We start from the raw sequence: 16,700 nt of genomic DNA, 5'->3' as shown, positions 1-16,700 counted from the left end.
TATTTCAACAAGTAAGGGACGTATTTTTTTCTTTGCTGAAGTATAAAGACACATATATGGACATAATAGAAGCATTTGTTTGCATCATATATGACATAACAACATCACCATTTGCTGTAAACGAGGCAAGATGTAATTTTTACCCAGGAAGCAGCGGCATTGTGATGAAGTTCCGCCTACGAGAGTTTTTTTCCGGAGCACATCAAAAGAGCAGCGTATCAAGGAGGACAAGTTTGGGCTCAACCTCATTTATGTACCAATTCATGAACACTGGGGTTGGATGAAAGAAAAAAATTCGATGACAGTTGGAAACCAAAAAGGACTTCTTCGGCTGCCGTTAAAGTTGAATCCTCCTGTCTAGAACTTTTGAAATGAGGATGCGAAAAATCCAGCTGTGTTAGTGACTGTAAATACTACCGTTCTGTCATTCCTTAAACGTTTTTATTTATTGGATACTATCAGATAATTATAAGATTACCAACCTGTCTTTCTAACAAAACTAGGCATTTAATCTTAACAAAGAATGTGATATCACTTATTAAGTTGATGGAAATTATAAAAAAAAATACATTTTCAAAAATTTTGCCGACATTTTGGAACCGGAAGTCACTCTATTTTGTCAATTATGTGTTGTTTTTTACGCAATTTAGGAACTATAATTTACGTTTAATAAAACTTACATTGGATAATACCTATAACACAGCTTTCAAGGATTTCCGAAATGTAGCCAACTGGATATGACGTCATTTGCAAAATGATCGGTGGCCATCTTAAAAAAATGGAAATTTTTGATGGCCAGCATCTGGTTTCTTTTAATTATCATTTATCCCACCTTTATACCAAATTTCATGCTTGTATCACAATTTGCACAATTATGTCCATAATATCTCCCACTACCTAACCTTGATTAACCATTCAGGTGTGCGTAAATATGACCAATATTGAGCCAAAACATAAATAAAAATCTCATTTCAAGGAAACGGTATTTTTTGTTGAAAAAGTTAGTAGTTGAGTTTCATGAAGTGACCTTGAACTTTGACTTATTGCCTCCAAAATCGATAGGTAACACCCTTTTCCCATTATTCCCCACCTTCTATACAATAATGACAGGGAAACAAAGTGACCAAATGAATACTATTTTTTTCAATAAGTTTAAGAACAGCGAACTAAACTTTGACTTATTGGCAGCCAGAGCCACTAGCATCTTTAAATTTTCTATATATTCCATTTTTTGTAAGTTTAATTTTGAAAGGTTTCGCGAGTTTACATCCGGATATACTTTTCAGAATAAAGTTTATTCTTGTTTCTAATACTATTACCCGAATAATGCAGTCGTCATATTCCGCTGATCTACGATTACTACAGTAACGCTGAATACAAAGACAAAGAAAAATCTTCAGTCAACCATTCGGAATTAGCTCGGGATATACATATCTCGATTAAATTGAGTTGATTGCTGAATGGTCACCTCTTCTACTAGGCACTGATCAAAATCCAGGTTTCTTTAAGAGATTTAATCGTGTTAGGTATTCAGGCCCTCGCAAGAAGGAGAGATCGATTACATGGAGGGACTGAATTCTTTGGGTTACTTATACTATGGAATGCTCATTCATTCATTCATCTCAAGAAATATACGGGCATATTGCGTCTCTGCTAATTTTTCAAAGTTCCAATACAACGTTTCAGGAAACATAAAGTATACATTTCCAGAATTTGTATATATAATTTTTCCGGAAAATTACCTAGTAGTAAATTAAAACTATTTGAATAAATGTTAGATACACCAAAAAATTCTGATCTTATATCTACAATATATAATAGATATTACCGTTTGAATCTGATTATTATGACAAAGATTCGGACTTATGGGAAATGGCTGACACATTTATTTGGTTTGGCTTACTTGCCAAACAAGACGATTGGAGAATGCTTTGTAGAATTACTATCAGATGCTTCATCTGACGAAAAATTAATGAAGTTTGCAGATGACATAAATATTTAAGTTCTATAAGGATGTTCAATGGTGTCGAGTCCTTTAATACCTACTTAAACGAGCAGTTTTACGCTTACTTTTTTGTCTGTGTCGATGTGCTATTAAAAACTGTATACACTAGAAGATGAACTTCCTTTATTGAACAAATCACTTGTACACTGTGAATGTATATACTATTATGTACTTGTACGACATGTTTGCTACAAATTGTATTATGACTTTGCCTTCCTTCAAAAGATATTCCTTAATTATTTTCTCGGAAAAGTAATAATTTATTTTTTTCATTACTGACTATTTTCCACGGAAAAGTCATCTTTATTCCTGGAAAGGTAATGCCAATTTTTGGAAATGTAAAACGCCGAAATATACATCACATATACTTTTTCATGAAACCGTTTATGTGATCGCTAATCAGTTTCATTACGTTCACACATATTTAGAATGAATTGTATCTTTAAATTACTATTTATTTCAAGTATAAAGGGAAGTTTACAATTAAGAATTCTGATTTATCTTATAAATTATTAAAAATAGAAACAAAATAATTCACAAAATCTGGGAAAAATATTTTAACGAAAGTACTATACTATATAAACCATGCAGTTGGAAAGCAAGAGTTCACGACGTTATCAATTTAAACATAACCGTGCTTTGTCGGCTGAAGCAAATGTTTGTTTTTTCTAGGTTGCTTGAAGGATGACATGAAACTGAAGTTTAATGTATGGATACAAAATAATACGCATAATTATCCTGTATCCCGCTTTTATTGGAAGTGAACGGATTACACTGCACTCCCCCTGGATAAAATATTGTGGATTTAATGGAAAAGAAACGTCTGTAAAATAAAGCTACATTTTTTCAGGCGTAAATTATAGATTGTTCGCTAAATCAGTAGTTTGTACATTTTAGGAAAATATCCCATGTATTTGTTCTCGCTACGAAAATGTAGAAAATTTGGACAGCATCTCCTTTCTCTCGCATTTGAATTAAAATTTATGCAATAAATGTAATACATTCCGAAAACTTTTTATTAGTTATTTACGATAACGACTGTAGGCTAGGCCTGGGGATGTGTCGATTCACATAGTTGTTATACAGTGTGAACGGTAAGCTACATCAATACTTTTGCACACGTACTATTTCTGTACAAAAAATATGTAGTACTGGAAATCTACTTTTAATAACCAGTACTATTTTGTTACTTAATAATTATTGTAATATTTAGGTACCTGTATTTTACAGTACTTGATTTGTACTCGAAATTTAAGTACTACCAATTTTTGGTTGCACAGTTATATTTTCAGCATTTTTGTCTATTTTAATTCTCTTAAAGTTATGATGTTCAAACATGGAATACTGTGATAATTTTTGGTATTTGTTTTTGTACCAATATTTTAAGTACAAATCAAGTACTGGAAAATACAAGTACCTAAATATTACAATAATTCTAAAGTAGAGAAATTGTACTAAATATTAAAAGAAAATTTCCAGTACTACATATTTTCAGTATAGAAATAGTACAAAAATAGTACCTATGCAAAAGTAGCTGTGTAAGCAATAAAAACGTGGTCGTTCTTCTAGATTTAGAAACAATCATTTATCAAGCCTACAGGTAAATTATAAAACCTATCACATATTTATATTTGAGCTCACTAGCTTTTGCAAAAAGACGTTTTTTTTAACCATCCATGTTCTTTCACATTTTAGCTCTATGAAATAACCCTTTTGTTCCATCGCTCTTTAGCGTGATACACCATCGTACTTTAGCAAACAATCAACCATCGCACTTTAGCGTGAAACACCATCGTACTTTGGTGCAAATCATCGCACTTTAGCGTGACCATCGCACTTTAGAGTACCATCGTACATTAGAGTCCTACACATATATTGATATGAATTATGTACAATGATTTGCGAACACTTAAAAACTACATATGAAATAATAATAATGCAAATGCTTTCTTCATTATTCTTTTTTCTTCTTAACATCACATCCGAAGTATTTTCTATATCTTCATCTTCTAATTATTATGATGGCTGTTAAACTGTAAACAACAAATTAAATACATATTCAGGACGAGTACGTGTGTATGTAATATAGATATTAACCTTGCTTTGTACTAGACAAATATGCTGAGTCGGACATATTTGTATGACTCAGAACCATCCAATCTTTGCTTTTACTTTTATAGTCGCGTGCTTAGCGAAGAAATAACAAATACAAGTTTCAAAGTTTTTGGTTTTACCTTGAACAAACGAACTAGCGCACCCGAGGCAAACAATCTACCAAATATGATTTGAACATCTCTTAGTTTTACCATGTTGTTACTGTTCCCTTTGGCCTATTGTTTTTCTGAGTTGTGCTTTTAAACACGCTAACGTTCTTATTAATGACGTTTCATGGAATACTTTTGAAGTATATTTATTAGCAGTATGTTTTGTCGTGAGAAATAGATCAGTATAGAATAATGAATATCTTTGTTCATGGAGGGGATGGAGGTTTCTTGATTTGATGACCTTGACGACTAGTCACAGGTTACCTCGAGGGTTGAAAAGCATCACAAGCAATGTAAAAGTCATCGATCTACCAGGTATCACCTAATATAAGAGGCTTGTTGTAATATTTTACTGATGACTTTTACTTGGGATTCGTATATGACGTGCTTCTTTCGCTTTGTGAACAAACCCATGCTCTAAATCCAATAAAATGTGTTTGCACATGCGTACATTGACTTCTTTCTTTTATCAAATTATCATGCACTTTTAAATATATTTCCTTAATTTTAAAACACTGTCAAATTTTTAAATGGTGCACATGATGTTACTAATTCATTTATTATGACTAATGTGTTGCATTCCGAAATTGACATATTTGACCTAGATACTACAACCGTTCATGCTGGCTGTTCAAACTCCTCCCTCTAAAATATCACAGTGCCAGCCGTTTGCCTCTTTACAAACACAACAAGAAGGTTCATGGAAGAGCATACACACACGTTTTAATACGTATAATTATCGAACATAAACATCACATTAATTGTCCTATTTGTCGAAATAATTGATGCAAGTTATACTTTATTGTAGTTTTAAAATGGGTAGGCATTATTTTCGTGTTATTTTACCCCTCACTATCGCCCAGGGAAAAATAATCACGGATACAATGCCTACCTATGTTAAAACTACAATAAAGTATGGCTTGTATCAATTACTTCTTATATATCCTCCACTCCCCAAAGTTCGTCCACCTAACGAATATCGCGGTGCATTTTCAGCTACGATTACCGTATATTCCCGATAATTTGCAGTCATAAAGATTCAAAAAGATTCTAACATTTGACATGAAAAAGAATCAACAAAAGACCGTAGTATAACGGAAATGCAAAAGTGAACACTTACTTGAAATCAATGCCTGTTCTACTTTAGCCCCTCAAGTTCGTCCACCGGATGTACAACTTTGTTACGTCACACAGATTAAGCCGAGCACATTGTATTTTCGCATTATTTGTTCAAAGTTAGTTTAAAAGGGAAAGTATTGAAAAAAAGCAACAAAAATAAAAGATTAACAATAAAATTTTCAACAAGTAACAATAACTTGGAAATTTGGCCAAATTCTATTCCAAGTCCTTGCAATGCATGCAGTATGGTATTCCTCCTCACAGTCCTCAATTCTATACAATATTTCAGATGTGTTCAGTGCTGCACCTATATTTGTCACACTGCACCCATTTGGTAAGTTCAACAAGAACACCAAGTCTAATTTGATTGGGGGTAAACTGTTTACACACACAGCATAATTCGACTTCTGGAATGTCTTCATCGTCTGTATCGCTGAAGTCCATGGAATCATCAATTTATATGTGACTAGGTCCTTGTTTTGGAGACGGGTGGCTAGGTCGTGGTTTATTAGATATGTAGCTAGGTCCAGGTTTAGTGTGGTGGCTAGGTCCTGATAGAAGTGATGAGGCAGAAGTGGACGTATTCTTTTTATTTTGTTTCCCAGTTTTTCTACTACTCTGGTTGCTTGGTTTATTTTTTCCTTGGTTTTCAATATGTTGTTTAACCTTTTCTGCTACCTCACTTTCAGTTATTGGCATACCAGAGACCATCTGTCCAAGGATTTTTCTTTCTTTTTTGTCATTTTCGGACTTCATTTTTTTTAATTTTGTTTATTATTTCCGAAAAGAAGTGTGGTACAGGAGTATCATGGTCTTTCATATCTTCAACAACATCAGTCACAGCTTCTATTACTTCTCTATTCATATTTACTTCGACTACTTGCATTTCTATCTCATCTGTGTTTGGTTCATCTGTAGTCTCTTATCCAGGGGGTATATTTCAGTCTTCCTAAATGCTGACTGAAGGTTTTCCAGCGATAGTGCTTTCTGGTACGAGTAGGCTTTGCAGGCTAGTTCACATATATTGTATTTGGGCATTCATTGTTGTAAATACGCTGCAACGACCCAAAACATTGTAAAGGTTGTAAAATATGTGAGGTATGAGCTAGTAAGACGTGAATGATGATGTGGTGTTCCTGTGACCATTCAATTATGTCAACTGCTACATGTGATTTGAAGCTCGTCGAGGAGAAGAGGTACGTTGTCATTGTTTCTGCCAGGGATTTATTTAAGAAAATGGTCTGTTAAATATTGTCTGATACTGCACCAACAGCACCAGGTGTTGCACCATTCATCAATTGATTATTCATTCTTTTCCCTTCAAACACAAAATATGGAGGAACAGCAAATCCCGAGGCACTTCCACGTCCAAGTGTATATGGTGGTAGTACAGACCTTCCAGACATTACTGATGATGTGTTACATTCAATTCCAGATACAACATTAGGTGGTTTATGATTCAGTGTTATGCCCTTCTCATCAACATAAAATATGAGATGTGTTTATCCTGAAGATTGTATTTTAGGACGACTTCCCTTAAGCTTGCAAAGTACTTTTCAACATTAGCAACAGAACCACATTTTCCACGTAGAATCTCCAACTTCTAGGTTTCACCACTCTAAGTTCTGGCCATCTTTTTATGAAACCCTCAAACCATCTCAAGGTAAATTCTTTACTCCTTGGTTTTATTTTGATTGTGTGGGCAAAATCAGTAGCTAGATCTGTAACTTTTTGTTTAGTGTACCCATATCCATATGAAGCCATGGACTTAACATGTTCCACAATCCGTGCCTCCTCTTCAAGCGAAAAGACAAGATGCCCTTCCAGTGGTGACGCAATCTGGACATATTTTTCCAGTGATTCTATCACGTAGAGTTTGCCTTGGGACATTAAATTGTAGAGCTGCTTTTCACTGTGAAATGTCATTTGTCAAAGCTGCGGGACTGTACAGCCTGTACTTTTTATCATGCCTGAGGAAGGTAGGTTTAGCCTGAAATGTAATGTGATGTCTTTTGTTTATTGCTGTATTTTTTGGTTTTAACATTATGTATGTGTTTATATCTATTTCTGTCTATGTAAAGTGCAAATTATCAGCTAGATTTTGAGCCCTCAATCGTAATTATTGGTCAGGAATTAACAAAGCCTTACCTTTTGCGGCAACCATGATGTTGTGGGAAAAATCACATTCGGTAGTTAAACCATTTTATAGCGATAATTCATCATTTTTCCGGAATTTTTCATAATCTGTGCCAAAAAATCATTAAAATTTCCATATTTGTTATATACGATATTTGCATTTGCGTGGCCTGACATACTTTTGTAGGTCACGAGTCTTGATCACTGGAATGTAAACAAACCGGCAGTTCAGTTTGGAAGTTTGGGGCAATGAACAAGCCGACAGATTAGCAAAGTATGGTGCTGAACAACAACAGGAAGAAAATCCAGTCTGCTTTACAGAGATGAAGACTATCATAAAATCTCTGTTCAACACTCCACAGCAACAAGATAGTTACCACTAGCTAACAAGATCTGAACAAACCACCATATTTAGACTGAGGACAGGACACAACAGACTCAACCAACATCTACACAAAGTCATGAAAGTTGTTCCATCTCCTATGTGTCCTTGTGGAGAAGCAGAGCAGGATACAGCACACCTCTTACAGTCATGCAATTTCCATCAGGCATTGAGAGATAAGATATGGCACTCAGTAACATCACTAGAAGAGAAGCCATACGGACCAGTGGATGCCCTATAGAAGACAACCAGATTTTTTGAGGAGACTGGTATTCAAGTGTAAAGGCGAACGATAAGAAGAAGAAGAAGTTTGGAAGGGCTTTTTCCTTTGTTTTACTATTAAAAAATCAATTTAAAGATAGGTAGAGAAGGGAATTAGTAAAAATGGCGATTTTTTTTATTTTAATGATTATTTACCTGTTTCAACCTCATGTTTTGGTTTCATTTTTCCACGTTGTTCTGTACTATATATTATATATAGAACGCCGCTCAGCTTGAAATTGACGTCACGGGTCTTCCGCATGCGCGATAAATGAAAACAATGATGGCGGACGAACTTGCGGGTTGGATGAACTTGGGGGTTGAAGGATAATACATGAAATCAGATACCTTTGTTTTGTGCAAAGGTTATTATATATAGAATAACTGAGCCTTATATCTCAAATTTTAAAGTCGAAAACACATAGAAAATACCTTTGCAAAAACAAAACGACGAAAACAAAACCAACAGTACTCAAATCACAACGACAATTAAGATTGAGCAACAAAAACCTTAAAATTTCAAAGCCAATGATTTATAAATACGTGGAAAATTGAAGAGATTAATGACCAGGGGAGAACCAAAAAAGTCAAACCAATCTTAGACTTCATTTGCTATAGAGAAATATATATATAAACGAGTCTAAATTGAAAACTACGTTCAAACCTATGACTGCGTTGGATAAAAACCGCAATTTTTATACGTGTGCATGTCAAACAAATTTCGTTGTAGAAGGGTCTAAAACAGCACAAACAACATTTTCCAAAAGACCAAAAGAGTGAAAAAGTATATTTAAACAAAACGCATTTGACTAACAGGTCGAACAACTGATGTTCTTTAACCCTGCTGACTGCCATTGGCGATTGCCAAATAAAATTGATCACAGGTTGTAACAAAATGGATCTTATTATAAATTTAAAACGTCACAGAAAAAAAATTGTTAACTTGTGGACAGGATGTTGTGCCACAAACATTCGGTGTCAATATTTCTTTAGTACACCATATCCGGATTTCGACAATAAATGTCTCTTCAGTGATGTTAGGGATCGAAACGGTATTTGGAAGGCCATATAAAAAGCACCCTCATTTTTAGAGAAAGTATCCTCATTTTTAGATTAACTCTTGAATTTTAAGAGTCAATATATAGGATGAACGGATCATATAAACCGGAGGGAAAATATGATACATGCCCAAACAAAAAATATAAACGAGTCTAAATTGAAAACTACGTTCAAACCTATGACTGCGTTGGATAAAAAACGCAATTTTCATACGTGTGCATGTCAAACAAATTTCGTTGTAGAAGGGTCTAAAAACAGCACAAACAACATTTTCCAAAAGACCAAAAGAGTGAAAAAGTATAAATATATATATATATCAATAAGAAAATTATTAAAAGATAATAACGGTTTCATGATTCATCACTTTTACTAGTATTTTCACTGCTTTCACAGATCTTCAGGTAATATGACTGGTATATAAAACAATATATATACATACAAAGGACGAACAGAGGACGAACAGTCAATTTGGTGTGGTGTTGAAGGATTGGTAATTTTTATCATTTTTTTTAATGTTTGTCAAATGTTTAAAAAATAAAGGAGTAGGGGCATTAATGCCTAGTTTTGGCCCAAGAAAATAAAATGTTTGATAACCATTTCAAATTGGCACATAATGTTTAGAAATGCATAGGGTCAAGAAACATAAATTAAAAACAGAAAGATTTTTATCTGATGACGTCAGAATTACGTCATAATGTGTACTGTTTTCACAAAAAACGATGAAAAATACAGAATTTATGTAGTTTTCTATCATTATTTCCATTGAGGAAACATCCTGCGCAGCCGAGAAACAACAAAATAATTTAACAGAAGCTTTATTATAACTATTGGCATAATCTCACCAAAAATAAAGTTGTTTCTTGGGTGCGCACATACTTTTTCAATCTAAAATATACTTAAAATATGATGTAAAAACAAAGAAAATCACGAAATTTTACAAAATATGCAAATTAGGTCATGATTTGTTGCCATAACTTGTTTGATGTCAAATTTGTTTTGATTTTCTTAGTACCTTATACCTTAGTTAAGTTTTCAGTAATTTAAAAATATGTATGATAACTTTTAAATTTGCAGTTATTTTTGGGCCAAATAAGGGCCTTATTGCCCCTACTCCTTTTCTTAGTAATTGTTTCTTTTGGATTTACTTTTATTTTATATTATGAAAGCAATGATATAATTTGAACAAACCCCACTAAGATGGGGCTACCAAAATCAGTTGTATGCCTAAGCATGACTCAGTTCACCCAGAAAGAAATGTTTAGTATTCTTGTGATTTTACGTTTTTTTTTAGCTTGTCACTTTTATCACTTTGCTCTCTTTTTTAATCTACATCTACGCCAAGGTCAGGGGAGGTTTGAATATTTCTAAACTAGCAATTTTGTAACCCCTTCCCCCATACATACACAAGGTTTGTGTAAGTGTTAGTGTAACAGTAAATTTGGTCCGGTAGTAAAATCTGTCCGCCAGACATTTTTTCCTAGGAAATCAGGTCCATGATTATTATTTTACTAGGTAAATAAGTCCCAAGACAAATTTTCCTGGGAATATAAGTCCATAGGTAGTAAAATATGTCTGGCACTTATTTTACTAGGAAAAATTGTCCTGAGACGTTATACTAGTAATTTTTATCATATTATAAAATTTATTGAAAATAAAATCAGAATCATTTTTTTTTTTTAAGGTTTGAAAGTTTCATAGGAAAGTGACGTTATAACATTCATGTAGGAATTTTAATGACATGGACATGATGTCCTAGTAGAATAAGTGTGGGGACATAGATTTTAATAAAATACTAATACACAACTTTATAAGTTAACCGTCGTTACCGAATATTAAAACATAAAATCCATATTGATCTTTCAAAATAAAGGTCTGACATTTTACTTAGCAATATTATTGACATGGACATGATTTACTAGGAAAATGAGTCTGGGGATATTTATTTCATTAAATTTTGAATTTTAAAACAATATTTTAAATCATCAAAAATGCATTTCCATGTAAATAATTTGTTTCATTAAAACGTTCCTTTTAAAAATACAGGACATGGACGATTTTAACTAGGAATAATAATAACATGGACAAAATTTCCAAACTTAGTCTGAGAACATACATTTTGTTAAAAATATAAATATACTATTTAGTTTCCATTGTTTAAACGTAAATGATTTGATTCATTAATATTTTTCCTTTAAAGAGGACATGGACATTTTTACCTAGTAATATTAATGACATGGACTAGAATTCCTAGGAAAATTAGTCTGAGGACATAAATTACTAACATCGGACAAAAAATACTAGTAAATTTTGTAACCATGGACTTTTTCTACTAGATATATGTGTCTGCCCAGACATATTTTACCAGGACAAATTTATGTCTTACATTTGTAGTTGTCATTGTTGTAGTACAATAACGGTTATTCGTTAATTGTATTTTACATATATCAAAAAGTAAAATAATCAAAATGCCGCACTCGAAGGGAATTCAAAGCAAAAAGTCACTTAACAAATGACGAAATCCATATCTCAAACACATCAAACGATTGAAACAATTGTCACATTCTTGACTTGGTACAGGCATTTCCTAATGTAAAAACGATAGATTAAACCTGGTTTTTCCCTATACCTTTCAAATGTTTCACTTGCATGACACTTGCGTAAAATGTCATTATATTGACAACAGTGTGGGAGCAAATCGAACATCCATGACAGGTAGGCACAGCACGCTATGTCATCACGAACATCCATGACAGGTAGGTACAGCTGTACCATCATTTGTTTTCTGAAGGTCTCTTTTAAAAATCAGTCTTCCTTTAAAGTATCATTTGTACCAATGTATAGTGTTTACATGACTGTGTGGTTTATATGTATCTTAAAAATAAATAGCTGAGAGAGCGAACAAAAAGTTATCTTGATTGAAGTTACGGTTTAATATACACAAAGAGATGTACTATTTCTGTATGTATTGGCTAATGAATTAAAAAATACTATGTTTTAATGTCCCATTTTTCTGTCCAAACTATTATAAATGGATAAAAGCTGAAATATTTCTTTTCTTTTGAAAAAAAAAGGTTTGTGTATGTGTTAGTAGTTGTCATTGTTGTAGTACAATAACATTCTTGACTTGGTACAGGCATTTCCTAATGTAAAAACGATAAATTAAACCTGTTTTTCCCTATACCTTTCGTATGTTTCACTTGCATGACACTTAAATAAACATGTGCATATTGTTTATATTGAAATCTGTGGTAACCTATCATTCGAGGTAAGGGTAGTTTTGAAAATTAATGTTAGTTTAAACTCTGAGAAGTCCAGGGCATATAAACGTTGAAAATATGCCACACAGCCCTCTATTTTGACCTTTGAAAAAAATTGTGGTGCCTTGAAGGATTAGATTTTTTTCAAAACTTCTTAGTAAAAGTGGTACAGTTTTAGCCGAAAAGGAGTTCTTATGGGAAATTGCATTGTCAATATCAACAGAAATGCAACCTATAAGATCCTATTATAAAGGTTACGTTCTATGATGTATGATGGTCGCTTATCTCGATTTCAAAACGATGAACTTCATATAATGTACTTCGTATGCACATTTCAATATTACAATATTACAATATTACAGATTTCATTTATGTGCTATATCTAATCGTTGAATGATTAATGTTCATAAATAACATTTTCGACAGTTATACTGTATGAACTTATTATCTGATATCAGCAGATAACTAGCCTAAAATACAATGGCGATTTTATGCACATTAAACCTTTGTGTCTGATAAAGTATACAAATAGTCTTTTTTCGAGCACAACCCACCAAATTAGGAAAAGTTACATTTTCAGGTATGTTTTTCTAAATCTACATTTTATAAGAAAGGCACACAATTAAAAAAGAAAGAAGATATAAAGCAAGACGAATATCTCCTGGGGTGTAATACTTAGAAGTTACAAGTCTATAAGCATTTCTCTAAATCTACATTTTTTTTCAAGTACACTATACATGTACAAACTTAAACCAAAAAAATAATAGGGTTGAGAAAAAATATGTTTAACTTTCTATAAATGTCACAATGTGCTTGAATTTAATTAAAATACGTTCAACACAATCCTCGGAATCGGTCCCTATGAAGTTATTAGTTTGTTTCTAATTTTTAATTCGTAAAAATGCAATTTGTAATATACTCAAACCAAATATCTGAAATTATTTTAAAATATTCATAAAAAATTCAATAAAAAGTTGGTTTTTTTCTTCATATAGTAATGTTGTTCAATATTGTCCTCTAAATCAATTTTTCAAAAGTTACACAGGAAATAAGCTATGTTGTATAAAAAATGCAATTAAAGACACTGTTCAAATGCTTAGAAATATTTTGGTTTTCAGATTTAAAATTATTGTTGAGAAATCTTATATGTATATTATTTGGACATTTCCCTAGAGTGAAACATACAGTGAAGAAATTAGACCAACCAATTTTAAAGCAACAATAAAATATCCAGCTTAATATAATCAAAAGTCGATAATTTAAAATAACGACAAAGCATGCAGGCATGACGAGGTTCCACGGGAGTAGTTTTGTGAAAAAAAGTTACTTGAAATACCAAGATTAAAGCAAATATGTATATAGCTATACTTAGGAAAACAATGAGAAAAAAAATCATCGTATATTCCAACGTTACAACGTTTATGCCAGAAGCCCGTTTTGTCTGCAAAAGACTCATAAGTAACAAACAAATAAAAAAGTAGACTGAAAAAGGTTTATATGAGTAAGGATAAAATTACTTCAATTAGAGAGGTATAGAAGCAGTCAGCAATGCGATCTTTCCTCTTTTTAAAAATTTATATATATTCTTTAATGTATCAGAACTAAACTAACTAAAGGTACATTTTGTTCAGAAAATAAAGAAAATTTCAAATTTAATGATTTACCATGACAACCAATAGTAATGAAATTTTAATATTGTAAAATGTCATGATTTGCATTGGTTAACATCAACTATTCAGTATATTATACATGTATTTAGTGAGAAAATGTCAACAATTACTTGTATAACTAAACTAATAATAAATAACATCACGTATTAAGTCAAAGCATGGAAGTAATATTGAAATATTACTTCCATGGTCAAAGTAACATACCAAATCTACAAATCTTTACAGAACATAACAAGATCCGTGCAGACGGTTAGGTTTGGAGAAGTCAGCATTAGTTCTGATCCATTCGATTTGACATTTCAGAAACGGGAGGAAAGACAAGCCCATACAATGGAAGCTCTCCAAACCAGGAATATTGAGAACCTGACTCTCACATTAAAGAAACATATCAATACAGGGATGTTGGATGTCCGGGGTTGTACACTGTTACCTGATGGTGGGATGGTATTCTCTTCTTTTGGCGGAAGCAGAGTTATCGTAATGACATATGATGATAAGACTTCAGACATGTTAAAACATTTCAAAATAGATAAATTTGGTAGTACGTGTGATGTAATATCAATTGGTAATGATTCAATTGCAGTTACATCTGGTGACTCATACGAAATTAATATAATCGACATAAAGAACAACAAACTGAAAGAAACAATAAAATTAAAGTCATTCAATTATGGAGTGGCATACAAAGATGGACAATTGATTTATAGTGCCAGGGAAAAAGGACTACAGGCGATTAGTCTTAGTGATAAATCCATTACTGATATTACCAATATCCGACTCCCAGGCTTTGCGTATGTTACAATATTCAATGACAAACTTTTTTTCACAAACACTAGCAATCACAGTGTAACATGTTGTGATTTCCATGGTAACCTACTGTGGATGTTCTATGATGAAAGTATTCTGACATCCCCACTGGGTATTTCCGCAGACAATGATGGTAACGTGTTTGTAGTGGGATTCGGTACTAATAATGTGGTCGCCATCTCTCCTGATGGACAACGTTACAGACAACTTTTATCACGTGATGATGGACTGATGAATCCAACAGTTCTGCACTATGACACATCTACTAATAAGTTATTAGTCGCAAATTTCCGTGAAGAGGCGTTTGTGTTCCAAGTTCAATGAATATTGTTTTCAGTATAAACTTACCACAAACAAAAGATTTCATTGTGCTAGGTTAATGACTAGATTTTATAATAAAATACTTGCTTTGCTCTGATGTAGTCGTTAAAAAGGTTCATTTCAAGGCAATTTAATGTAAGTGCCTGTCCCAAACAAATGGTTGTGGTTCGTAGCTGTATGTCATATGTTTGTTTTAATTTTTTATCCGTATTCATCAGAATATTGCCTTTCTCTTTTTCTGAATCGTTTCACTTTTACATGCCATGACCTTTTATAGATTATTAATAAAAGATGTCTTTTGTGTGTTATTGAAGGCCCTACGGTGCCCGTTATACTAGTATTTCTGCTAATGTGTCCTTTCAGTTTGGTCTTTGAAAATCTAGACGTCTGAAGGGCAATTATTCTACTTCTTTAAAGCTCGCCTGCTGTACGAATTAATGTTAGGTTTTGCCGTCACTAAAAACGCCCATCGTGAGCTTTCTTTTATGAAAATCTTCTCTGAAGAAACAAATCTTGGTTATTATTATCATTGGGTTATTTGGTTTAATAAAGTGTCTGGTGATCCGGTATGTCAACCAACATGATTGCTAAAACACAAAGGTGTAAACTCATGATTTGTCTATCATCTCGAAAACTGACATGTAGAGTAAAATATTACATATAGGTACCCTTAAATGAAGATCTGTAAAATTTTATTTTATCATGAAAAGTACAGTTGATGGGGAGAAATAAAAAAAAAGTTGAGCTGAACAGTAATACTGTATCAACAAATAAGTGAACTTATTCAGAAGTTTCATTGACTAATCACACGAGTTATTGCTATAAAACAACGACTTAAAAAAACATAGACTCTAGAGCGAAACTATAAAAAAGTAAGACAAGAATTTCGAAAGGGTCAATAAAGCGAAAATTGTCTGACGTTACGCGCGATGTTCGTTCCGTTTACGTTTTTTGTATGTTTTATGGGTTAAACTGCGCTGCAGGTGCAGAAAAAAACGTATTTTAATTAAAACAAAGATATCATTGTGCTTGATATAAATGTCCTTGCATTAAAATATAATAGAACGCATTTGTTCGAGTTGTTATGTATTTGATTATGGATTTTGGAAAAATAATGGGCTGTCCCGGGTAACATTTGACGACGAAAACTGAAGTTTTAGCCATCTTTTCGACTTTTTTTTTTGCCGATTTTCACTATTTTTCTTTTTTGCCGCGAATTGCCATATCATTCGTTGATACGGGATTGCCCATTAATTAACATTTCCCCCTTTTCCGAATATTGGCAACAACTTATATGATAGAAAGATACACAGAGCGACATTTAAAAACTCATAGATCGAAAACAAACAGACAACGCCATGGCTAAAAATGAAAAAAAAGACAAACAGATAAATAATACTACAAAAAAACACAACATAG

General features: G+C 32.8%; 1 protein-coding gene across 2 annotated transcripts; it reads left to right on the top strand.

Annotated features, from left to right (window-relative positions):
* Positions 1 to 12,951: 12,951 nt before the first annotated feature.
* LOC134686006 (uncharacterized) lies at positions 12,952 to 15,378 on the top strand. Of its 2 annotated transcripts, none has more exons than XM_063545711.1 (2): positions 12,952 to 13,063; positions 14,379 to 15,378. In XM_063545711.1, the coding sequence occupies exon 2, from the start codon at positions 14,484 to 14,486 to the stop codon at positions 15,282 to 15,284; it is 801 nt and encodes a 266-aa protein (XP_063401781.1). In that variant the 5' UTR covers positions 12,952 to 13,063; positions 14,379 to 14,483; the 3' UTR covers positions 15,285 to 15,378. The 2 variants fall into 2 exon arrangements, with proteins under 2 accessions (XP_063401781.1, XP_063401782.1); XM_063545712.1 differs by having other exon boundaries at positions 13,002 to 13,063; positions 14,457 to 15,378.
* The last annotated feature ends 1,322 nt before the right edge of the window (positions 15,379 to 16,700 follow it).

The sequence above is a fragment of the Mytilus trossulus genome, chromosome 10 (genome assembly GCF_036588685.1).
Source record: "Mytilus trossulus isolate FHL-02 chromosome 10, PNRI_Mtr1.1.1.hap1, whole genome shotgun sequence".
NCBI classification, from domain to species: Eukaryota; Metazoa; Mollusca; class Bivalvia; order Mytilida; family Mytilidae; genus Mytilus; species Mytilus trossulus.
The sequence above is the reverse complement of the archived record's forward strand: the minus strand, read 5'-3'. Positions and strand labels throughout refer to the sequence as shown.